This window comes from Dryas octopetala, chromosome 5, assembly GCF_963921425.1.
Source record: "Dryas octopetala chromosome 5, drDryOcto1.1, whole genome shotgun sequence".
Classification (NCBI taxonomy): Eukaryota; Viridiplantae; Streptophyta; class Magnoliopsida; order Rosales; family Rosaceae; genus Dryas; species Dryas octopetala.
Genome location: NC_141370.1, coordinates 12664151 through 12690283, shown reverse-complemented (window position 1 = coordinate 12690283; position 26133 = coordinate 12664151). Strand labels below are relative to the sequence as shown.

General features: G+C 42.8%; 3 protein-coding genes across 3 annotated transcripts in view; 1 reads left to right on the top strand and 2 right to left on the bottom strand.

Moving 5' to 3' along the window:
• The window catches only part of NAPRT2 (nicotinate phosphoribosyltransferase 2), an 84520-nt gene that overhangs the window by 35147 nt on the left and 23240 nt on the right, over window positions 1-26133 (bottom strand). The window lies entirely within an intron of this gene.
• Window positions 1346-5270, top strand: LOC147284426 (PI-PLC X domain-containing protein At5g67130-like). The gene is made up of 9 exons (XM_086243987.1): window positions 1346-1634; window positions 1741-1834; window positions 1930-2052; window positions 2174-2311; window positions 3465-3563; window positions 3680-3983; window positions 4319-4542; window positions 4652-4738; window positions 4859-5270. The coding sequence occupies exons 2-9, from the start codon at window positions 1754-1756 to the stop codon at window positions 5039-5041; spliced, it is 1239 nt and encodes a 412-aa protein (XP_086100113.1). The 5' UTR covers window positions 1346-1634; window positions 1741-1753; the 3' UTR covers window positions 5042-5270.
• Window positions 8354-11502, bottom strand: LOC147284425 (putative serine/threonine-protein kinase At1g01540). Its single transcript, XM_086243444.1, has 7 exons — window positions 10677-11502; window positions 10405-10509; window positions 10093-10215; window positions 9822-9992; window positions 9579-9708; window positions 9242-9451; window positions 8354-8853 (listed from the first exon to the last, which is right to left on the bottom strand). The coding sequence occupies exons 1-7, from the start codon at window positions 11354-11356 to the stop codon at window positions 8695-8697; spliced, it is 1578 nt and encodes a 525-aa protein (XP_086099570.1). The 5' UTR covers window positions 11357-11502; the 3' UTR covers window positions 8354-8694.

Below are 26133 nucleotides of genomic sequence, written 5' to 3'. Positions count from 1 at the left end.
TTTTATAAAATTTGTGTCACTTTGAAACCATCTACGCCGTTAATTTCATTCCCATATGATATGCCCAGCAGCTCAAATGTGCTTTTTTCTGCACTGGAAGTTTCTTGAAGTCTACAAGGAAATCAAAACACAAATTGAAAGCAATCAAGTTTACTTACTGGGACGGCTTTGCTTCATATTAATATTCTTGGACAAATCAGATATTCAGTCGTATAAGGCTGCAAATACGATGTATTAATTAAATAAATAGATTTACTAATTGAGACTTGACAGGGTTGCAAATCAATAAATACTTCTAGAACCCCAAACCAAACGTGTTTCTTTTCTTTCGAGTTTTAGCACGCCTTGAATTTCCCCTTTCTTTATTCTTCCTCCTTTTTTCTTTTTTTTTTTTTTAAATTTTATAAAGAATAAGGAGTGCCATTGGCACTTTTTTATTGGTTTGTTGGTGTTTTAGTATACTTAAATTATAATATGTGTATGATTATTAATATTTAAAATTTTAAATCTTAAATAATACTCTTAAAAATTATACACTTATTATCACATAATGTTACGGTTACACATAAAATTGCAAATCAAAATTATATTAATCAAACGGTAAAATATTGGGAAATTTTATAAATATTGTATTGGGACATTCAAATTTTGTATCATGCATCTTAAATAAGAAATTTTATCTTGTGAAGTCCTTTGTTAATTTGACTTTTAAGATCTTGATTTTAGTAAAACAATAAAAACTTACCATTGTATATAACAAATGTCTCACATATCTACATTATGTGACTAGCAGATGACTTGTAAATACGTGACACAAATTGTATAACACCGTTGCATATAAGTTTACCTCGTAATAGTAAAGATGTTTGTTGTAGGAGTTTCAAGTGTAACTGAAGTGGTCTAAAAAACAAGTTTTTCAGCTGTCTAAAAATAATAATTTTCATAAAAAAAAAAATTGTAATAATAGAGATTTAGAGAATAAAGAAAAAGCATGGAATTAAGTTTCGAAAATTTCATCGTTTTTTTAAGGCAAAATGAAATTATCAAAACTTTGTTAAAAGTTTCAATTTTTTTAGTTTAAATTTTAACGAAATCGAAAAAAATTTCAAAAATTTCATATTTTTTAACCTTTAAAATTTTCTTAAAATCTAAAATTTAATTCCTTTATAAAAAGTAAAGAGATGCTAAGTGACCAAAAAAAAAGTAAAGAGGTGCGAAAGCGACAAAGAGCTCCGCACCTAACGGGACTACTACAACGCGTTTCCTTGAGAGACTTGTATGACTCACACCAAACCTTGTTGAGTTATCACATTGACAAAATGACAACCTTGGTAAGCCAAAACATCATACGACACCTCCATATTGTTGTTCTTCTCTTCTGTCTTTGCTTCTATAGCCATATGTCAACGTAACCCAGAAGTCACAGGGAACTTCTGTCCAAAAGGAAAAAAAAAAAAAAAAAAATCCAACCCCACCCCACCCCGCCTTCCTTACGAGGAAAAAGAGAGGGAAAAGGCAACTACTACGCTCTTTTTCCCCCACTTTTAAACCAAAAAAAACACATTCATAAGTGAAACCTGGATTTTGTAGCCAAAACCCAGAAAGAAAAGTGAAACCTGGAGGAAATTTATAAGGTAAGCTTTCTTCTTTTGCCACCATAAACCCCACATTCACATTAACTAACCCATTTTTAACCCTTTTTTATTTCTTGCTTCTTTTGGTACTTCTTCAATTTTGCAGAGAGCATATCAAAATGGGAACTTTCTTAATTAGTCCCCAGCTTCAAGCCCTGTTCATCTGCGTTTGCCTATTTTCTTCCTCTTCCAGTCTCAAGGTTTTTTCTTTTTTCCTTTTTTTCAGCTTATATCGTAATTCATTTTCTCTATATCAGTTTTTTAACTTCTGGGTTTTTTCCCAAATGCCAAACAGATCGGAGAGACTTGTTCCAAAGACGGTGACTGCGACGCCGGGTTGAACTGCCAGACATGCGCAGCAAACGGCAATACCCGACCCAGATGCACCCGGATTCAACCCACCAACCCCACATCAAAAGTAATCATTTTCTTCATTAAATTACATAAATTCGTTGTGTTTAATTAATGCGTTATTAGTTTGTGCACGAGGGTTGCAGGTATGATTTGTAATTGGCGATTAATATAATTATTATTATTAGGTAAAAGACCTGCCATTCAATCAGTATTCATGGCTAACGACCCACAACTCGTTCTCTCTAGCTGGGGCGAGGTCCTCCACTGGCTCCTTAATTATCGCTCCAATGAACCAGAATGACACCGTTACCTCTCAACTCAATGTAAGTTTTTCTCTTTTTTCTTTTCTTGTTTCTCTGTTTTTTTTAATATTCCTCTGTTCTGTAGCTGTGCTGTGCCCTTCGTTTTTGTTCTGTTTTTGACAGTTTGTTTTTTATTATTTTTGGTCGAAAACTATTTTTGGGTAATTGAAAGCATTGAATTAAATCTCGAAATTTCTATTTTTTTAAGGTTTTGAAATACTACCAAATGAAATTATCAAAATTTTATTAAAAGTTTCAATTATTTTTATTTTAATTTTCAACGAAATTGAAATTTTTTTTTTGAAATTTAATTATTGATTGAAAGTTGGATTTTTTTTCTTTATTGGAAACGTAAATATCCTTGCATGCCAATGTGGCTCGGTGGAACTTTAGTCAAGAGTCAATAGGTTGACCAGACCAAAGAGGAAAAGAACATTTTGAACGGGCGTGATTTTCTATATTATTCTTCATTTGTTTATATTATTCATTTTTTATAGATTATTCTTCATTTACTTTCTTATTTGGTTGATGATGACGTGGCACTAAATCTAGAGCAAGTTGGCTCATGTTGAACTTTAGTCATTTGGTGTGTGTTAGTGTGTGTGTGTTTTACATACAGTAAAGTTTAAACCCAGAGATCTCAAAGTCAAATCCCATTTGGTGTGTGTTGCACATCAATAGGTTGAAAAGCATGATTGTTTTTAAGGGGTAGACAGGATTGTGAAGCAAAAGCTAACAAGGGAAAAGATCAAAAGGGTTCTAAAACAATGAAAAGTACCAAATTAAGCATATGTGGGTCTGTGAGTGGTCATTGATGCACATGTATTAGCTGTCCCCCTTTTCTTTTTGCTAAAATACCTGTCCCTTGGATTAAGAAATAAGAAATAGAACCTATTTGGGTGTTTATTATTTAGATTAAAGGACAAGCATCCACCAAACCCACCTAAAGCATTCAACACCCTCCATGCAGTTATGCTGAAAGTCTACTTCCTACCACTGATTTTTCTGGTTTAGGTGTATCTAAATGTATTAAAGTGAATTATTTCTTCTGAAAGTTTTTCTTTTAAATTTCTACTTTTTTGTGTTAAAGTTCGATTAGATTTTACTTGTTTCAAATGTTCTGCTAAAGACCCTTTCTATGGTTTTTATTTTTATTTTTTTTATATCTTGGTAGAATGGCGTTCGAGGGTTTATGCTGGATATGTATGACTTCAACAACGACATCTGGTTATGTCACTCAACTGGTGGCAAGTGTTACAACTTCACAGCATTTGTAAGTGCTTCAAAAAAATTTTATCAGCAGTTTAACTTCACTCTTAATCAATTTTATTATAGTAAAATGCTGCTTTTGATTTACTGATTTTGCTTGTGCACCAATGTTCTCTGCAGCAACCTGCTGTTAACGTGCTGAAAGAGATTAGAGCGTTTCTGGACGCAAACCCCTCAGAGATTGTGACCATTTTTATCGAGGATTATGTAACATCTCCAAGTGGCTTGATAAACGTCTTTAATGCAGCTGACCTCAAAAAATATATGTTCCCAATTGCTCGAATGCCAACGAATGGGGAAGATTGGCCAACTGTTGATGATATGGTCAAGAACAATCAGAGGTTGGTGGTCTTCACCTCTAAGTCAGCTAAAGAGGCTTCAGATGGAATTGCTTATGAGTGGAACTATGTGGTAGAAAATCAATGTGAGTCCCATTTCTTAAACTTTTCAAGCCGTCTAGTTTTTAGTTTATTCAAGGAAATACAACTTCAACTCAGGACCCTACACACTGGTTTTACGCATTATGAAAGAATATGTGCAATATGATCAATAATGGTATGCACCTCACCAGATAGTTTATTTGATGTTTGTTCCAAAGTCTATATTCATTCATTTGGGTACTTCTTGCACTTTTGAAGGATGTAACAGCTTTTAGGTTAAAACCAAAGTCTCAACATCATATGATTAATACTGCACTTCTAAAGATTAAGTTCCTAACTAAAGATTTTCCTCAATTTTGTTTGTGTACTAAATTCTCAGATGGAAATGGCGGGATGGTAAATGGTTCGTGTCCGAATCGTGCTGAATCATCTCCTATGGACACAAAATCTAAAAAACTGGTTCTCGTGAACTATTTTCGAGATCTTCCCAATGCATCAGCAAGTTGCGGAGACAATTCAGCTCCCTTAATGAGCATGACAAAAACGTGTTATGCTGCAGCTGGGAAACGGTGGCCAAACTTCATTGCTGTTGATTATTACCAGGTATGCTTTGACACATTTTCCATTGGAAAATCCTTGCAACAGGGTCAATTAGAACAAAGGACAGATTGACATGCATTTGCCTAACCTATTGATTTTCTCTCTGTTGCAGAAAAGTGACGGCGGGGGAGCCCCAGAAGCAGTGGATGAAGCAAATGGTCATCTGACATGTGGCTGTGACAGAATTACATATTGCAAGGTTTGCAACCTTTACTTCTTTTTATGTTTGAAATTTACCATTAGAACTTTATGAATTGATCAAGCAAGGAAAATAGTACAATCATTTGAGTTCGGCTTGTAATCTATCATGTATGAGCAGGCAAATGCTACATCTGGTACGTGCGATGTCCCAGTACTCTCTCCCCCTCCCCCGGCTGCCGCCACCACCACCTCTTCACCTCAAGCTCCCGGCAGTAACTCTGCTTCTCGGGATAGCAAATCAGTCCGGCTGCAATGGTTGTGTGGAACAGTTTTGGCTATGACTGTCTCAATTTGGATATAATTTTTGCCCTTTTGCTTGTTGCATTGCACATTTGCACCCTTGTAATTTTTGAACCTCACGGACATAATTTTTTAAAAGTATTTATTGAGTCTTATCATTCAAATTTTATGAGTATAATTTCTTAGGGTCTTCGGGTAAGTATGAAAAATTCGGAAATGTATGGTGAACTTCTCATATGCTTTGACTAATATAATCATCTATTTGAATATAAGTTAATAAAATTATAAAACGTAACAATTTTTGGACAACAAATTTTCTGTTTTTCTTTCCTTTTCTTTTATACATTTTGGCATAACAATATCTTATGTTATGTTATGTCTCCAAGTTGGGTGATGAACTGATGATAGTCCAATTGTCCAAATTTCAAAATTCCTTTTGCCACCTACAGAATACAAGGTGGTGCCCATTGATATGTGGGCGGGACATAATTGTGATCCTAACAGTGGACTCTGTGACGGTGTATAGCCTATTATTATATAAACTTAGCTCTCAGTTCTCACAGTGCTGGGCAACATAATGAAATGTTAGGGGCCACTTGTTTTTTTTTTTTTTACAAGAACTCATGCGGTACAGCCACTAAATTTAACATATTTAGATTTAATGGTAGAAAACTGTACTCTATTATAAAAAATATAAACTCTGACAACATCCAAGGGTAAAAGTGTATTTATATCACATATAGACTTTCCTTCAATTTAATTTATAGAAAATTAGGATTAAATACCAAATCTCAATAATTTTTTAGTATAGCATGAAGACCATATAATTTTTCAATTGAACTACAAATTTAAATGTAGTTTTTTAGATTAGGTCACAAATATATTGGCCTCTTTGATTTGAGCCTTTTCCATTTGACAATTTTATCTTTTGGCCTACATATGATGAGTGATAGTTAAAATTTATAAGATTTTAACAAAATTGTCCTTGAGACTTTTATATTATCTTGAAAATTTGCTAATGTAGTCTCAACTTCACATTTAATTGTGACTGTACGACACTCACAACTTCAAATTTAGTTGTGACTGAACGACAGTCACATCTAAGTTGTGAGACAGTCACAGTTAAGTTGTGACTTAATTGAATTTTTTTTTAGAGAAATTATACTACAATATAGTATAAATAGATGTCAAAACAATATTTTTACTCAAAATAATATATAGTATAGTGGTGTGAGTTGTCTCTTTCAATTTACCAAGACAATCACAGTTAAGTTGTGACTGGATTGATTTTTTTTAATACAATATAGTATAAATTAATGTAATATTTGTGATATAAAATTTTTTTTATTTTTTTATTGTAGTGGCATGTGATGTAATATATGTAAATTCTAATACCTTTTACTTTATTAATTTTTTTGACCTTTCAACTAGTACCTAATCTAAAATGCTATTTAATTTTGGTACCTAAATTAAAAAGTTATTGAAATTTAGTAGTTAAAATCAATGAACATTTTAATTTATTATGTTTCAAAATAGAATATGATAAGCGTAATTTCTCACTAGACTAACTAGCTATTGATTTAGTAATATTTTTTGCCACAATATTAGGGCCGGTCTGGTAACGTTTTACATAACAATTTTCTAAAAACTGTATTGTAAATGAAAATGACAAATTAAATTTTGCATTCTCAAAATATGAGAAGGCGTCTGGTAGCGTAATTAAAAAGCAATTATATAAAACAAAAATAATGAAAACACATTTGATATTAACCAATTATTACAACCAAATAATTATATTCACAAAAGATATTAATTATAAATTATTATTAATTAATTTCATAAAATATATAATTAAAAATAAGAGAAGTTTTATAAAACCCAACCCACCTCGGTCGGCGCGACTACCTTGGAGGTGGAAGAATTGTTGGTGGCCGTATTATTAATGGAGACAACACTGCAAGCAACTATGATCTAGTTGAACAGATGTATTTTCTCTATGTAAAAGTTGTTAAGGTTCGTGAGCTTCCTGTCATAGATGTTACGGAGAGTTTTGATCCGTTTATTGAAGCGGAAATTGGAAACTATAGAGGGATTACAAAGTATATATTTTGAGAGATGGGAAGAGAGAGAAAAAAAAGAAAAAAAGAAATAGAGAAATGGAGGAGAGATGAAGAGAGATGGGTGAGGTGGGCAGCGGCGGGGGATAGGGCTGCCGCCGAAGGTGGGTCTGGCTAGGTGGGGAGGAGGTGCAGATCACATGTTTTTTTTTTTTTTTTAGTTGTAATTTTTTTATATTTGTATCTGTGTTATCTATGTTTTCTAAATTCACTGAAAACATCATTTAGTCGTTTTCTAAATTTACACTGTAAACTAGAAATTATATTTTGTGTTTTTCAAAAACTGTTTTCTTAATACAGCAACCAAACACATTTTTGTCATTTTTTGAATTTATAAAATGAAAAATCGTTTTGTAAAACGTTACCAAACACACCCTTAGAGATCCTAAGTTCAAATTTTTTTCGTGCAACTCAAATAAATATCTCGTTTGATATATTCAATAATAGAAATTCACTTCATTCAATAATCCGAAAATAAATGGGAGCTGAGTGTCACACAACTTTTAAGGGACCTGCATGTCGATCAATTCATTATAAGTTTATTGCCCAGTTGCCTAGAAATGCGGTCAAGGGGATAGTTTTAGTTGGTAGCAGCCACGCATTTTCTTCCCAAATTTGATAACTTTTTTTTCTTTTTTTGTTCCTTTTTTTTTTAAGAAAAGAAGAGAAAAAGAGTGGCCTAGAAGGGATTGATCTTATCAGGAAATCTGCCAGTACCACAGTAGTTTAGTCCAGCAGGAACTTAAAAAAAAAAAAAAAAGATTAGATCTATGGAAATGGAAGTGAAATCAAGGATATAATTTCATCAATTACAAAACTGTGACAATTACCAAAGGTCCAATCTATTTGAGAATAACATGTTTGTCTATTTAGAGTTTTTTAAATATGAAGTATATATATAAGGAGGCCACAAATTACAAGCTGCAACAATGGACCATATGCATGTGTCCCCACTTGATAGGAACTGTAATTGCTATCATGTGGGTTGTCCCTGAAAATAACTTTTCTGCATGTCACCTAGGTACTCTAGTTTGTAAAAGAAAAGTTGCTGTGCATAGTGTGTCAATGGCTTGAAAATGACCACCTAATTAGCATGATTTCAATGTCTAAAACCATTAGGTTTAGGGACTTCACTTTTGGCCTTTTGGGGCTTGGTTGATCAAACAAGTTACTTCCAGTTTCATCTTTGCCTCTTCATACAAGTAAATTAAAATCTTAATGCCACCAAATATCATTTCTCTGCAGCAACAACAATCTTGACAATGAGGTAGGAGTTCAGTAGATGATTCAGGGAACTATCATTTGGATTTGAATTTGTTACATATATGCAAATCTTTTATTTGACAATGACAAGAATGTGATTAAATAAATTATATTACACAGCTCATGCTCAAAGCTCTACTGAAAAATGGCATTTGCCAAAACTTTTGAATAAGATGCTCTTTTAGAAAGTATATGGAGCAAAACACAAGCTATAAAATCAGCAAACCTTGTAAAAGCCACCATGTAATTGGTTAACACTGTCAACATTTGCAATGGCCAGCTTCTGAATGAGTACAAGATCTGCAACCCACTTCAAACGAGTTTGGCAAAATTTTCACTGCTTTTCATCTTGATGTCTCCATCTTGTCTTATCGGAATGCATGCCACTTTCATACCCACTACTATCACCTGATTCTATTACCTGCTTCTCTTTCAAGCCATCCTTCACATTGTCACCGTTCGAGCATCCTGCATCCCTTCTTGATCTACGATCCTAAACCAATGTGTTCACAAGTTGATAAGTTACAAAACTTAATTGAAACATCTAGATGAAGAAATGATAGCATCAAAGGGATAAATGAATATTTTAAGGGAAAGGTGAGAGTAAGGCCCAACCAAGTCATAAACCATAATGTATAAATGAACTACATGGAGAAGGAAATGGTTGAATAGCAGTGGAATTATAGCTAGCATCAGTGCTGTGAGCATCGTTGATCTTTCCATATTTACAGCATCAGGCGATGTGATATGTAATATGTTACCTTTCTTATGTATTGTGCTATATTGAACTTGAAAGTATTTCAAGTACCAAAAGAAATCAAAAGAGAGGAAGATAAACAGAGAGAACTTAAATTGATTTTCAATCAGAAGCGCATACATACATCTTTGAATGGGGCCTCTTCAGCTTCTAGCATATGTACAAGATGCCCCATTTTTGGCCGCTTCTGTGCATTTGGGTCCACACAACGTAAAGCTACAAGAAGAGTCCGCTTCAATGCCCTAGAAGTTGGCTTATGAGGTAACTTGGGATCCAATACTGCCTCTGGATTCCTGTTAGCAACCATCCTCTTAAGCCACTCAACTAAGTTCACCTGAAAATTCTCAACTTTTTATTAAAAGAAACATTAGAGGAAAGAGGGAAAACAGAAAACCGTAAGAAAGATTATTTAAATGATTTAGATGTATTCTCAACAAAGTGCTTAGAAATATTGTCCAAACCTCTTCTGGTGGTCGGCTATAATCAACCGGATTCCTTCCAGTTATTATCTCCATGATAAGAATCCCAAAGCTATACACATCACTTCTCTCATTCAACATGCCCGTACTTGCATATTCAGGAGCTACATAGCTTCAAAAAGGCAGAAACAAGTTGTTATCACATAAAAATATTTAATGCAAGTTCACGACCACACACACACACATATATGCATATGGAGGGAGGGTCCAATTGTCCAAACATACCCAAATGTTCCCATGACACGGGTAGTAATGTAGCTCATCTCAGAACCAATGAGCTTGGCAAGGCCAAAGTCTGACACCTTGGAATTCCACTGCTTGTCAAGTAAAATGTTGCTCGATTTTATATCACGATGAATAACCTTGGGTTCCAGTCCTTCATGAAGGTATGTTAACCTACAAGTTATGACCAATGCCACGGATGAGAGGCAGGGGAAGGAAGGAAAATCAATTAGTAAAATCAAAAATGTGAATTCTAAATTGATTTGCATCATACCCTTTTGCTGTTCCCAGTATGATATTCATTCGAATTTCCCAAGTCAGAGGGCTGCAAGGCCCTACATCCCCATGAAGCCACTGTTCTAAGTTCCCATTGTTAACATACTCATACACAAGCATCCTATCACATAGGGAAACAAGCAATACTACATAAATGACTTGAAGATGAAACATCAAAGCAGTTAAAAAGATTTTGGGTCAAATCGATATTGTGATCAATTACCATAGAATTGATAAACTCTAGTTTGCAAGACCAAAAGGGTAAAATTGAAATAATGAAGCTTAGGTTAATTAGGCAAAAACAGAGTACCTATGAGCTCCTTCAGCACAGAAACCAAGCAATCTAACTAAATTCTTATGCCGAACTCGTCCAATTGCCTCAACTTCAACCTTAAACTCCTTCTCAGCTTGTCCCCTATCGCATACCCAATTTTCAATCCATCAATTCAATGACACAAGCTCATACAGCACAAATTTTAACAAAATTAAGTTAACCAAGCACTACTCAAACCACAAATTACAAGAACACAAATGTCCAACAAAACATTAGAAAAGAAAAAGAGGGAATTCAAAGAAAAATACTTGTTGTTGAGCAAGTTCTTGACAGCAATCTGAGTGTTGTCCTCCAACACACCATGGTAAACAATCCCATACCCTCCTTCGCCAATAACATTCTCGTGCACAAACCCATTTGTGGAAGCCTCAAGCTCTCTCAGAGTGTACCAGTGTCCCCACCCCAAGTGAGAAACTTCAGGGCCCACCATAGCCGCCTGATCAACACCACCACTACCACCACCACCACCACGACCCTCCCCACTTCCATGTGAAGAAGAAGACCTCCCATTCCGTTCTGGGAAAGTAATCCTATGGTCCTTGCCAATCTCAATGTGAATATTATGATACCCCATTGCGCTCTCCTCCTCTGTAGGTGTAAGCAAGGCTTGCCTCTCGATTCTGGGAACTGGGTCGGGTTCAGAAAGCGAGTAGGCTTGGATTTGGGTCTTGTTCGGGTTGTGGGTCCGGGCATGGTCGACGACCCTGATCTCTTGGATCTCTTTGGAGACAATTGGGATTGTGGGTGTTTGAGAATGCTTGTTCTTGGATCGCTTGGAGGCCAGCCAAAGAGAAATGAGGAACAGAAGGAGCACAAAAGCAGCTCCAACGCCAACCCCAAGAACGATCCACATACGAAGACCGAAGATTGAGGTTTGTTGGGAGAGCTGGTCGTTCATGTGCTCAGTTTTGGCGTCAGAGGCAGACATTTAGAATTCTGAAGCTGCTTTTTTCATAAGTGGGTTTGTGAGAGCTTAATCAGAAGAGTCTCGGAGAGAGACGAGTAATGAGTGAAGTGAGAGAGAGAGTACAGGAAGACATAGCAGCTGGCGTGATGGGACTCTTTGGAATCGGAAAAAAGATCTTTTAGTTTACGAGTATATGACTATAAGTTCTATAACTATAAATAGCTACTGCTGCTGCTTTTTGTTAGTGTTCGAGTGGTAATTACATACGCGGGTTTAAATGGACTTGGCAGTTCGCTGGGAGCTCCATTCATCCATCTCCTCCAATTTCCATGAGTAACTTGAATAGTTGAATAAGAAATTCATTGCTTAAGGCCTTTTAAGGCAACTTCTTAATTCCAAAATAGGCAACTGAAAATGTACAACTTTCGTTGATTTATATATATATAATAAGAAATATGTAACACTTGCTTAATGCAGTTCTCAAAGTTAAATATGTTACACTTAGTTTTAGTGGATAAATATACATTTCGAAACAATTATAAGTGCTTTGGCTACCATGCGGACACTGCACTTTATGCAGACATAATTTTACCATTGAATTTTTGAATAGTGGGTGTGTGTATGTGTCATGTGTAGTTTTCTATCATTAGATAATGTGTACATGTATTTGTATATGTGTATAGTAGATGGACTTGGTTATAAGTTAGTTGTCTTATTTTTTGTGATAACTTTGAATCTCACATCGGTAATACTCTAGAGAAATTTAAGATATTTAAGTAAGACGTAAAAATCCAAATGTGAAACTTCACCTAGTACTTTTGAAATAAGACTTGGACATTGTTTTACTCTCAGTTGATTTTCCTTCTACAAAGTTTAAGATGTACAAATTTGCTACTTATCCCAACTTGTGTAATAGTAAGTAAATTTGTCTTGTTAGAGAAAAAAGAAACAAGGTTGATAATTACTTAGTATGTAGTTTCTTTGTTCTTTATAAGGAAGATATATAGTGAAGTATTAATTTAGTAATAGGTTTTGTGCTTGCTCTCTCTCTCTCTCTCTCTCTCTTGGTTAATTGCATATAATGAAGGCTACCAACCTCTTACTAATTTGGTAATGAAAGCCGTCTGATGTTAGCCTTAATTCACTGCATTTTGTGCAAGAATCATTGTGTTCTTTTATTTGATTATATGTATATATATTTTTCTGAATTTTGTTATCATATTATGTCTGATACTATTTTTTTTGTGTGAAACAAATAAGACTAAAAATAGGTTCAAATATATAAACAAATGAATCATCATCCTATACGTTGAGATTTGTTTTGAGTTGGTGTCACATTTCTTAATTTTGTTTCTCACTTATTAGTGGTCTATTAAGTTATCACACAATTCTTTCTTGTATTTACTCACCACACCGGCCAGCAGGGAATAGAAAATATTGCATATACATAAATAGATGCAGAAGGCATCAATTCCTGCTTTTTAAAGTTTTCAGATGAGAGCCAGACGCATCATTTTTAGGTGCAGCGAAACTTGAGCTTCATAGAATATTTATGGAAATCACGGCCTTATATACAACTGTCTCTTATTAAATCCATTCATCAATTAATTTCCTAATCTTAAAACTACCCACAAATTTAATTAATGCGTAGTGGGTATATAACTATATATGCATGCATGCTGTATACCAACACATATATGATTATAGTATATGATACTATATATATTGCTACTCTATCTCTATGACCAATCCATACGAAGGCGAGTGAAGAAAATTGACCCATTCAACATTCTTTCTATTTAATAAATTGTTTTAGTTAACTAAAATAAGTTGTTCGACAAAATATCTCAAAGAAAATGAGATGATCGAACAAGCAAAACAATGCTCATTATTTCTATTTAATTGGTCAGGCCCTACCAAGAAATGTTTTTAGACCCCTCACTTATTTATATGAATTGAACTATATATGGCAAAAACTATGAAAGGGTGATGGTGTGGGTGGTTGCACTAATTGGTAGATATTGGTTAGTTAATTATTGGAGTTATTAGTTTGTTGGATCATTTTGTTTATTTTTGGTACGTCGTCCCAAAAATTATCATGCCTTTATCAAGCTGCAGTGTAGTTGTTAGACTTTGGAGCCATGATATATCAGCTAATAGATTATATATAATAATGAAATCCAGACAAAATGGATTGCTACTCTACAATCTTGATTACTAGAACAGATATCGATCCATATCCAAGGCATAGATAAGTGGAATGGTTAGTAATCTCATATATAAAAAAAGTTTGATATATTATGCGCTGTAATATTATTAATTAATATGCATGAACGACCTACATGTATTTTATTATATTAATCTGAATCGCACATGTTTGTGGGAAAATCCACATCAATCCGAACAGCTAATCACAGCTCGACACGTGGCTGGTCAACATCCACTTCGGAGTTGACTCTCAGTGGTCAAAACTTTGACCCCCACGTCATCACCACTCGGCATCGCCTATGCCAGCTCAGACCGGATCTCCACGCCGGCCCTCCATGTTCGGTCCGAGCCGAACCGATGATCTTCCATGGGATCGAGTGTCCATCTTCCCACGATCATCCCGGTCCGGCTCGGCTCGGCACGGGAGATGGCCTCTTTTCGGGTTCTGGCGTCGACCGGTTAGAGCTCGGAAAGACCCCCAGTCTATGGGACCGGCTCGGCCTGGAATCCCATGCCCGATCCGACCACACATGGACTTCGTGTCTTCACATGAAAACATGTGTTCGTATCGGCTCGGCTCGGCTCTCCGCCGCCATTCCCAGGAAGATCACGATGGGACGAACCGCCACACTTGAATGCACCTGACACAATCTTCTGACAGACAGAATATCAGGCTTGCATTCATGACTGCTGGACAGTTTGCCTGGACCTTCCAACCTTGCATTTAATGGAGCATTCAATGCAGCATTCAATGCTGAGGAAGCAAGCAGCTGAGCATGCAACTAGGTCTGACCAGGTGCGTGGGTCTCTGGCAACCATTCATTCACATGCAGGTAACTTATTCATTAAGTTTTCCTTTGCCTATATAAGGCACCACATATGCACAAAATGAAGCAGCTAGCAATCTATCAATACACATGCTAAACACTTTGCATTTCCATCCAAAAAAGAGCCTACCCAACTTGCTGAGAATAACCCAGAACATTTGCCTTGTTCTTCCCATTCTCCCAAGTTCTTCCTTTGTTCTTCCTCATCCACCATCAAACACCACCACTGATTTCATCATCGGAGTGTGTTTGGCTGGTACCACACCGGTCCATCTCCTTTGATCTTGTTTTTGTCTACAGGAAGATCTCAACCAGCATCCACTTCATCATCCAGCGAAGCACTTGATCAGCATATCTAAGTTGTTGCATCTACCTTACGAGAATTTGCATCAACAGATTGGCGCCGTCTGTGGGAAGCTGACTTCAGCCGTTGTGTTCATCACCGCAAACGCTAAGCTCTTCCTCCACGCAAGTCATCATGACTACCATATTTCGGGACACCAGTTCTTCTTCAGGAGCGTCTCAGAATGATGAACAACATCAGCCTGAGACACCTGAGAAAACGAGGGGAGCACAACTCCCCAGGACGCCAAAGTCCAAAGGTCCCTCCAAGATCCGAGCCGCTCACAAACTCCTTAAGGAGAGTCAGCGACATCTGGCCGCTGAGAATGCACTCCTGAAGCAGAATAATGAGCTGCTCGCAAAACAGGCCGAGCTGGCCGGGGAACTTGCACGCCACCGTGCTCAACTCGAGAATAGTGGACGATCGGGCTTCCGATCACGCCGGACCCGAACCGAGGAGGAGGTCCTTTCGCCGTCTCCTTCTCGGCAAAGCACTCCTGCCGAGCCGAACGACCAGACCGATCAGCAGGACTCGGATCACGTCTTCCCGGGCTTCGAGGACATGCCCCCGGCCGAACAGGCCGAATGCGTGAACGCCCACCGTCTTCTTCAGCAAAAACAGGCGGCTTTCGGGAAACGTGCCCCCAGGAATTCGGGCGGAGACCGTGCCGACCCGAATACAAATCGACGACCCCCGGCCCAATCAAGGTTGGGGGCCAACAGTCCTGCCGGTTCGGCCGAAACCAGGGGCCCGATTCGGAATAGACTCGGCCCTATCGCCAGTCAGGATCCTTCCCCATCAGGAACTCACTCGGGGAGGCGATCAGTGAGCGACCGACTGGGGTCCACCATGATCATGTCGGATCGACAACCGGCGAGCGAGAGGCTCACTCGTCAGCCGGTGAGTGAGAGACTCGGCAACCAGGCCGAGTGCTCAGGGGAAAATGCGGCCGAGCCGACCCCGCCCAATGTGGAAAATCTTGTTCGGACTTTGGTCCAGGACCAGATCCGAAGCGTCCACGATCGGCTCGGACATGTCGAGGTCTCCAGGGGGTATACCGGTAGAGCCGACCACGGGGAGGAACTTCCCCTCCCGTACACCAGCAGAATCATGGATGCTGAGGTCTCCCGCGACACCAAGCCCCCCAAGATGGATCAGTATGACGGGACCAAGGATCCCTACGACCATCTTGACAGCTTCAGATACGCCATGGAGGCCCGCCAGGCATCTGAAGCCACGAAGTGCAGAATCTTCCCTTCGACCTTGAAGGGCTCGGCTCGGGGTTGGTTCCGAACCCTCCAACCGAACTCCATCGACTCCTTCTCCGACCTCCGGAGGGCCTTTCTGGCGAGATATCGGGTTGTATCCGAACGACTCTACAACTTGAACGATATGTCGCTCATCAAGCAGCAGGAGGGGGAGAGCCTCAAGGCCTATCTGATCCGCTTCAACATCGAATATACGAAGTGCGACGATTGCGACGATAGGTCAGCTAAGAATGCCCTCATGCAAGGCCTGCACGCCGGGGGACTCCGCTCCCACTTGATGAGGAACCCTCCCTCCACCTACGATGAGCTTTCTGCCGAAGCCACTAAGTGGGCGCGAGCTGAGGAGTGGGATGCTCAGGTGGAGGCCCTGAATCCCAGGCCGACCTCGGCCAAGAGGAAGGAGGGAGAGGTTGCAACTCCCAAACCCCAGGTCCAATCCAAGAAGACCAGGACCGAGGAGCCACGCCAACTCCTAGGCAAGGGACCCAAGTTTGTCCAGTACACGGAGTACACTCCCCTCAACGCCGGTCTGGAGACAATCTACTCCAAGGTCAAGGACCAACTCCCAGTCGCAAGGGAGATCAAGGGACCACCCCCAGACAAAATCAAGGAGGGCGTCTTCTGCAAGTACCATTCCAATCACGGCCACGTCACGGGTGATTGCTACGCCCTCCGCGACGGGATTGAGACTCTTGCCCGGGCGGGTAAGATCAATCAATTCCTGGCCGGTGGGCCTAGGGTACCCAAGGCCGCGCCGAAGAAGCCCACCAACACCATCGAGGTCCAGGATGCTGCCATCGGATCAATCGGCGGGGGACCAACCTTCGTGGGGAGCTCGAACCGATCCCAGAAGGAGTATGTCAGACAGGCGGCTCAAGCTCACGAGTCCTTGTCGATCCAGGCAGGTCAGCCCAGCACTTCCAAAAGACAGCGGAAGGACTGGGCGCCGGTCACCTTTGAGCCGAACGAGGCAAACGAGATCATCTTCCCCCACTATGATCCGGTCGTCATAGTGGCTGAGGTGGCCGGGACAACCATTGCGCGCTCCTTCGTCGATGGAGGGAGCTCAGTCAACATCCTCTACCACTCTGCGTTCGCGCAGATGGGCATTGGCGAGGATAAGCTGGAGACCGATACACCTGCCTTGGTCGGGTTCGGGGGAGAAGTGGTTCAGCCCCTCGGACACATTTACCTTCCCCTTTCGCTCGGGAAGGGACCGATCAAGAAGACCTGCATGACGTACTTCATTGTCGTCAAACGGCCATCAGCCTACAACATCATTCTGGGCAGACCGGCTCTGGTCGACCTTGACTGCATCGTCCATTACGCCAACCTCCTCATCAAATGTCCGGTGGGCGACGACTGCATCGTCATTCAGGGAGACCAGTGCTCGGCTCGGTCGTGCTACGCCGCTTCGATCAAGCAGAAGGGTCAGCTGCCGAACTCGCAGGAGCTTGACTCCATCGCCGATTCGGGCAGGTGGCCGAGGGCGGAAACATTTGACTTCACTTCCGAGCCGAACCCAGAATCTCGGCCCCTTCCCGCCGAGGCCTGGGAGGAAGTAACGATCTCGGCCGAGACACCGGATCGGCTCGTCCGAGTGGGAACTCAGATCGGCCCCGAACAACGTTCTGCCATCGTTGACTTCCTCCGTGCCAACGCGGAAGTGTTCGCCTGGTCTTACGATGACATGCCAGGCATATCGTCTGACGTGATCACCCACAGGCTGAACACCGACCCGGGATGCAAACCGGTCCGTCAGAAGAGGAGGTCATACGATCCGGTCCGATACGCCGCCATGGCTGAAGAGGTAACCAAGTTACAAAACAACGGGTTCATCCGGGAAGTCAACTACCCCGACTGGCTTGCCAACGTGGTCATGGTGAAAAAGAACAACGGGAAGTGGAGGATGTGCGTGGACTTCACCGATCTGAACAGGGCTTGTCCCAAGGATAGTTTTCCCTTGCCCAGAATAGATCAGCTCGTCGATGCAACAGCAGGACATCAGCTCCTCAGCTTCATGGACGCCTACTCTGGATACAACCAGATCCTGATGCACAAGTCCGACCAGGAAGGCACATCTTTCATAACTGATCGCGGCATGTACTGCTACAAGGTCATGCCCTTCGGCCTCAAAAACGCCGGAGCCACCTACCAAAGGCTGGTCAACCACATGTTCAGATCATCCATCGGCAAATCCGTAGAGGTTTACGTGGATGACATGCTGGTCAAAAGCATCAAGGCGGACGATCACGTCAAGGACCTCTCAGACATGTTCGGAGTCCTGAAGGAGTATCAGATGCGGCTGAACCCAGCCAAATGTGTCTTTGGGGTTCGGTCAGGCAAGTTCCTTGGCTACCTGGTCAGCCAACGGGGGATTGAAGCCAATCCGGAGAAGATCCAGGCTTTAATCAACATGAAGTCCCCAAGGACACGCAAGGAAATCCAGAGTCTGACTGGAAGAATTGCCGCCCTGAACCGGTTCATCTCGAAGTCCACCGACCGGTGCCTCCCTTTCTTCAAAGCCTTAAGGGGAGCAGGGAAGGGCATAGAATGGACCCCCCAATGCGAGCAGGCCTTTCAAGATCTAAAAAGGCACATGGGGGAGCCTCCCATCTTATCCAAACCAGAGGAAGGTGAAGAACTTTTCCTCTACCTCTCTGTCTCTGACTCGGCTCTCAGCTCAGTTCTAGTAAGAGAGGTCGGCGGTGTACAACACCCCGTCTTCTATACGAGCCGAGCCCTCGCCGACGCCGAGACCAGATATCCAAAATTCGAGAAGATGGCTCTCGCCCTGGTCAGCTCGGCTCGGAAACTGAGACCCTACTTCCAGGCTCATTCTATCGTTGTCTTGACGGATCAGCCCCTCAGACAAATCCTAGCAAAACCTGAGACTTCAGGTCGGCTCATCAAGTGGTCAATCGAGCTCGGCGAATTTGACATCATCTACCGTCCCAGGACGGCCATCAAAGGTCAGGCCATGTCGGACTTCATCTGTGAGTCGACCACCTCGACGGAGGATCCACCGCGCGCCGACGCTATGCCAGCAGCAGCCGATCCGAACAAAATCGGCGAACGCGACCAGGTTGATCTCATCACCTGGACCCTCTATGTGGACGGATCTTCCAACGCCATGGGAAGCGGGGCCGGGCTTGTTCTGATCTCCCCAGAACAAGTTGTGATGGAGTATGCTCTTCGCTTCAGATTTCAAGCATCCAACAATGAAGCAGAGTATGAGGCACTCATCGCCGGGCTCAGATTGGCAAAAGAGCTCGGCGCGACCAAACTAAACATCTTCAGCGACTCCCAGCTAATCGTCAATCAGATTTTGGGAGAGTATGAGACTCGAGAGCCTAGCATGACTGCTTACCTCGAGAAGACTCGTCTGCTACTTGGAAACTTCCACGAATACAGAATATCCCAAATCCCGAGGGCAGAGAACTGCAGAGCCGACGCCTTGGCGCGCCTGGCTTCGGCGACAGACACCGGATCCGCCAGGCATGTTCCAGTCGAAATCCTGGACAGACCTAGCACCGCCGAAACCGAGGCCACGGTTATGCAAACCGAGGCCGAGCCGAACTGGATGACGCCGATCATCACCTACTTGGTCTCCGGGATCCTCCCCCCAGAGAGGGATAAAGCACGTCTCATCAAAACAAGGTCGGCTCGGTTCAGCATGATCGATGGTCAGCTCTACAAGAGGAGTTTCTCCCTGCCTTACTTGCGGTGTGTCACTCCCCAAGAAGGTCAGGATGTGCTGAGAGAAATCCACGAGGGGATATGCGGAAACCACTCGGGAGGAAGAGCCCTCGCCTACAAGACGATCAGACAGGGTTACTTCTGGCCAACGCTGAATAAGGACGCAGATCATCTGTCTCGCGCTTGTATCAAATGCCAGCAATTTGCCGCGGTTCCCCATCAACCTCCCCAATTGCTGACCTCCATATCCAGCCCCTGGCCGTTCGCGCAGTGGGGACTCGATCTGATCGGTCCTATGCCGAAGGCTAAAGGGCAAGTCACCATGGCAGTGGTAGCAGTCGACTACTTCACCAAATGGGCCGAGGCCGAGCCCCTGGCCACAACCACAGCCGAACGGATGGAGACCTTCGTCTGGAAGAACATCATTTGCCGGTTCGGCATGCCGCACACCATCATTGCGGACAATGGCAAGCAGTTCGACTGCAAAAAGTTCAGGAGTTTTTGTTCACGTCTGAACATCAACTTGCGCTTCACCGCGCCCTACCATCCGCAGTCGAACGGACAGGTCGAGGCCATCAACAAGATCATCAAGAAAACCCTCAAGACTAAACTAGATAAGGCTAAGGGAAATTGGCCTGAACTCCTGCCAGAGGTACTTTGGTCCTACCGAACTTCCTATCGCAACTCCACGAAGGAAACTCCCTATGCGTTGGCGTTCGGAACTGACGCTGTCGTCCCGGTCGAAATGGGGACTCCTTCATTCCGGACCGGCACGTACAATCCCGAGACCAATGACGCCGGACTTCGGCTCGGCCTAGACATGATCGAGGAGAGGCGAACCGACGCCGATCTCTGCCGAGCCGCCTACCAACAAAGGGTAGCCAAATATTACAATCAAAGGGTCAGACCCAGAAGCTTCGGATTGGGCAATCTCGTCATGAAAAAGAATCCCCTTGCCATCAAAGAGAGCTCATTCGATCCGAACTGGACCGGACCATATAGAATCACGGGCATAGTCAAGCCCGGCACTTACAACTTGGCCACTCTGGCTGGGAAGCCTCTCAAGCATAGCTGGAACGCTGAACACTTGAAGACTTATTACCAGTAAAAATGTAGTTAGGATCGGGGACTGTCCGACCTAACACCCATTCCAATCAATGAAAAGATGGAACATTTTTCTACTCATTTTTCTTCTTATTTTTCGAAGCAAACACTGGGGACTCTACTCCTATACACTTCTAACAAAGAGGAAAGATCTAAGTGTTTCCTTCGAAAAAATAGTAAACCCATGTGCCGAGCCGAAGTGCCATTTTCGGCCCGACGCTCGGTGCATTACAGACTCATCAGGTCTATAAACTCATGTGTCGAGCGGGCGCGCCATTTCCGGCCCGATGCTCGGCATATTACAGACTCATCAGGTCTATAAACTCATGTGTCGAGCGGGCGCGCCATTTCCGGCCCGATGCTCGGCATATTACAGACTCATCAGGTCTATAAACTCATGTGTCGAGCGGGCGCGCCATTTCCGGCCCGATGCTCGGCATATTACAGACTCATCAGGTCTATAAACTCCCGTGCCGAGCTAGCGCGCCACTTTCGGCCCAACGCTCGGCATGGTACAGACTTATCAGGTCTATAAAAATCCCTGTCTGAGCCGAAGTGACTTCCTACAGTCCTAACGTTCAACAGGATATTTCTAAAAGAAAAATATACACTCCAACCAAAACTTTCATCGTGCATGCCGAGCCGATCTGAAAGTAGGTTTGAATATTTTTCTCAAAACACTACATTCCTAAATATCTCAATGGGTATGCCGAGCCCATCCGAGATTTTTACATTCCTTAAATTTTTACTTATCTTGGTTATGCTTATCAAGCTGATCCGAAAACAAGTTCTAATTTATTATTACCATCCATTTTCATTACGATCGGCATGCCGAGCCGATCTCAAAATGCCTTGATTTTTATTATGTTTTTCACTTTTATCATTTTCTTGTCCATGTGTTATTGGTTATGTCTTTAGCTTAATTTCTGAGCCGAACTGACAGCAACTTGTATCATATAAAGAAAATACTGATAGATAAATAACATAAAACCAAATACAATTTGTTCCAAAAACAATTAAACCCGAGCCACACTTCGGCTCGGGAACAAAAAAAAAACAACAACAACAAAAAACAAATTCATTACTAATCCGAACCGAGCGAATAGACAAAATCCGAAGTAAAGGAGACTTACCAACATGGCCTGGCGGGATGCGATCAGAGCCTGGTGGCTGAAGCCCGGCTCGCCATGATCGGCCCACAGCCCCTCCTGCACCCTCGCGGTCATCACGCGCTTGAGGCCCGTGACGAACGGCTCGAGGCCGGGGACTACCTCCACCGCCTTCAGGGGCGCCGAACCGGACGCCCCGGCACCAGAACCGCCGGGTTCGGCCCGAGCCCTCTTCTCCACCGGGGCCTCGGCCTGGGGAGCCTTCCTCTTCTCTGCCTGCCGAACCGGTCTCGGCGCAGGAGATCTAGGCTGAGCTGCCGCCGGGGCAGGAGCCTGGACCGGCTCGGCAGGGGTCCGCCCCGCTGCCTTCTTCTGGACGCTCCGAGCCGCTTTCTTCCTAAGGCGAACCTCCAGTTCCGTGGGCGCCATTCCCCTCTCGGCTCTAGGATTCCACCTGGGCACAAACCAGGAGATCCCGCTCTGTCGGATCTGAGTCTCCCCGAGCAGGAACTTGGTTGACAAGTACTCTCCTGGTGAGTCCCTGATCGCGGCGATCTGGTCCTTGAGCTCGCCTCGGAGCTTGTACTTGCCCCAGCTGACTGCGAAGGCGAAACCAAAAAGAGTTAGACAAAAATATAATACAATTATCACAAGACATATGCAAATTGTCCTCGGACCGGCCCCAAATTCCCAATGCCCACCTGGAATTCTAAAAGCTCTGGGCACCCGAGCCGAGGTGATTCTGTTCGGATCGGCGAACTCCCAATCCCCAGAGACAAAGAAATATCTTTTCTTCCATGTCTTCTGGGAGGAGGGATTCCCACCGAAGAGTGGCCCCGAGTACGCCTGGAGGTTGTAGAATCCGAGCTCGCTCTGCTTCGACCTCAGTGCGTAATTGCAGAACAGGATATCCTTGTGTGGCACACACTTGTGCACTTTGTGCCACAAGATGTGCATGGACAGGATGATCCTGTACACGTTCGGGTTCAGCTGGTGTGGCGCCGCGCCGATCGTCGCGAGCCAGTCCTGCAGGAAGGTGTGCAGGGGAAGCCGAACCCCATTCTCAAACATCTCCGGGTACATGGTCACCCATCCTATCGGGGGTCGGCTCGGCTTCTCCCCCTCGGTCGGCAACCTCATCAGCACGGAGTCGGGGACTGAGTATCTACTCCTCAAATCCCTGAGATGGTACTCGGTCATCTCATTGGGGATCTGATCGGCCTTCCACGGCAGTTCCTCGTAGAAGTCCGGGTCGATCGGACTCCCCGTCACCCCCTGAGCCGAGGTCGACGCCTCGTGCCCCCTATCCTTTTCATCCGAGCCCGAGGTGAGTCTGCTCGGAATGGTGGCGATCGGCTCGACGTCGAGAGGTTCTTCGTCACCTCCTTCGACCGTCCCTTGTTCCCAGTCGGAACTCAGTATCTCGGGGTTTTCCTGATCCCCTCGGGCTCGGCGCTCTCCGCCCGGATTGCGGTTCAATGCCGAGCCGGCCTCGTCCAACTCTTCGGACAAGCCATCCCAACTCGCCTCACCCGCAGGTGGGCTTCGGCTCGGCTCGGCCTCACCCACAGATGGGCTTCGGCTCGCCTCGGCCCCACTGTCTCCCTCGAAGGCTTCCCCCGATCCGAGCCGACCACTCGAATCAGTCTCTGACATTACTAACAGTTTTTCTACTTTCTCTCTCTCACTTTATGGATCAAAAAGTTCTTTTTCTCAAGAACACCAAGAACACACCCAGAAAAACCCGAAAAACACAAAAACTCAAGAATGGACAGAATCACTTACTGGTTTTTGTCCGGCCAATCCCTCCACCCCTCACACACTCGGAATGGCTTCGTCTATGATTACGCTTGCCCGAAACCGTGACCGAACTGCTGCACTAACGACGGAGGTAGGAGGAAATTCACGGCGGAGGAGGGAAGAGTTTGCAGAGAGAGAGTGGGAGTTTCTGAAAAAGTTGGAAAGTGAGAGGGAAGAGAGAGAAAGGCATGATTTATACCCCCATGCAAACCGATCTCAGCCCTTCATTTCTGGCGCTTCATATGCCAGATCTCGACACCTGTCAAGCATTCAAAAAATACCCATAACGAGGTGACCCTTACTTTCCCCCATGCAGAAATCAAACGTCTCTTCACCTGTCTCTGAGATATTTTGACTAATCACAAGTCGTCTTGTGTTCGGATCTTCGGGAACCTGGGCTCGTCGGGTTCGGCTCGGATCAAGCAACATGCTACCTTTGGGATTGTCCTTACACTTCAACTTCCAATCCACCACTGCTCGCTCGGATCGGAAGTTGGGGGACTCCTGTTTGTGGGAAAATCCACATCAATCCGAACAGCTAATCACAGCTCGACACGTGGCTGGTCAACATCCACTTCGGAGTTGACTCTCAGTGGTCAAAACTTTGACCCCCACGTCATCACCACTCGGCATCGCCTATGCCAGCTCAGACCGGATCTCCACGCCGGCCCTCCATGTTCGGTCCGAGCCGAACCGATGATCTTCCATGGGATCGAGTGTCCATCTTCCCACGATCATCCCGGTCCGGCTCGGCTCGGCACGGGAGATGGCCTCTTTTCGGGTTCTGGCGTCGACCGGTTAGAGCTCGGAAAGACCCCCAGTCTATGGGACCGGCTCGGCCTGGAATCCCATGCCCGATCCGACCACACATGGACTTCGTGTCTTCACATGAAAACATGTGTTCGTATCGGCTCGGCTCGGCTCTCCGCCGCCATTCCCAGGAAGATCACGATGGGACGAACCGCCACACTTGAATGCACCTGACACAATCTTCTGACAGACAGAATATCAGGCTTGCATTCATGACTGCTGGACAGTTTGCCTGGACCTTCCAACCTTGCATTTAATGGAGCATTCAATGCAGCATTCAATGCTGAGGAAGCAAGCAGCTGAGCATGCAACTAGGTCTGACCAGGTGCGTGGGTCTCTGGCAACCATTCATTCACATGCAGGTAACTTATTCATTAAGTTTTCCTTTGCCTATATAAGGCACCACATATGCACAAAATGAAGCAGCTAGCAATCTATCAATACACATGCTAAACACTTTGCATTTCCATCCAAAAAAGAGCCTACCCAACTTGCTGAGAATAACCCAGAACATTTGCCTTGTTCTTCCCATTCTCCCAAGTTCTTCCTTTGTTCTTCCTCATCCACCATCAAACACCACCACTGATTTCATCATCGGAGTGTGTTTGGCTGGTACCACACCGGTCCATCTCCTTTGATCTTGTTTTTGTCTACAGGAAGATCTCAACCAGCATCCACTTCATCATCCAGCGAAGCACTTGATCAGCATATCTAAGTTGTTGCATCTACCTTACGAGAATTTGCATCAACAGCACACTTACACATTTAAAGGAGAAGTTAAGCAAAAAAATTATCTTTGTAGGAAACGCAATAATGCATGATAAAGTCCTTTAAGTAATTAATCAAAATTAAGATAGTTGGGAAAATATGTTTCATTTGGGGCAATTGACCTCACAAGCTATATTCTAAATCTACCGTACTGCATTTAAATAAAAATTTATGTGATTAATTACTTAATGATTTAGATTTTAGAATGATAATCTAGTAATATAACAAGCAAGCCAAATCATCTAGAATAAAATATTTTGCTTGATTGATGCATCTAAATCTATGCGCGCTAGGAGTTTTATGTTGGCCATGGTTCTACGCTATGGTGTAAATTCATAAAAACTAACTGCTAGATTTGTTTTTAGAAAGATATATGATTGTCTATTTCAACAACTATGATAATCAATTAATCATAAAACATAAAAAAGATTAAGTATATATATCCTGAAATTCATTCTAACATGTACAATTCACCAAACAGAAAAGTGTCTCATATTTAAATTTTGTGGTGAATCCCCATATTTAGAATTCCCTACAGTAGAACTAAAGTAACTGATCGAGTACTAATGATGTTGACTTAATTGATAGAGAACTAATTTGTTTGTTTGTAAAAGATTGGAACACATCACAAATCAGTCTCTGAATTATTACGCTAAACCATAAGGAACTATATAATATGCATATATAGTAGGCTGTCCACAACAATGCATGACAATTTAGTATTGATGTCTTTGGTGGGTTTAAATTAATACAAAAGAAAATCCCTTTACATCTTGATAAATTAAATTAGCTGCTTTGGCAATAACTTTTATGAGATGCTTAGCTTTCTCTTTTTTCTTTATGATATGCTTAATTTATTTGA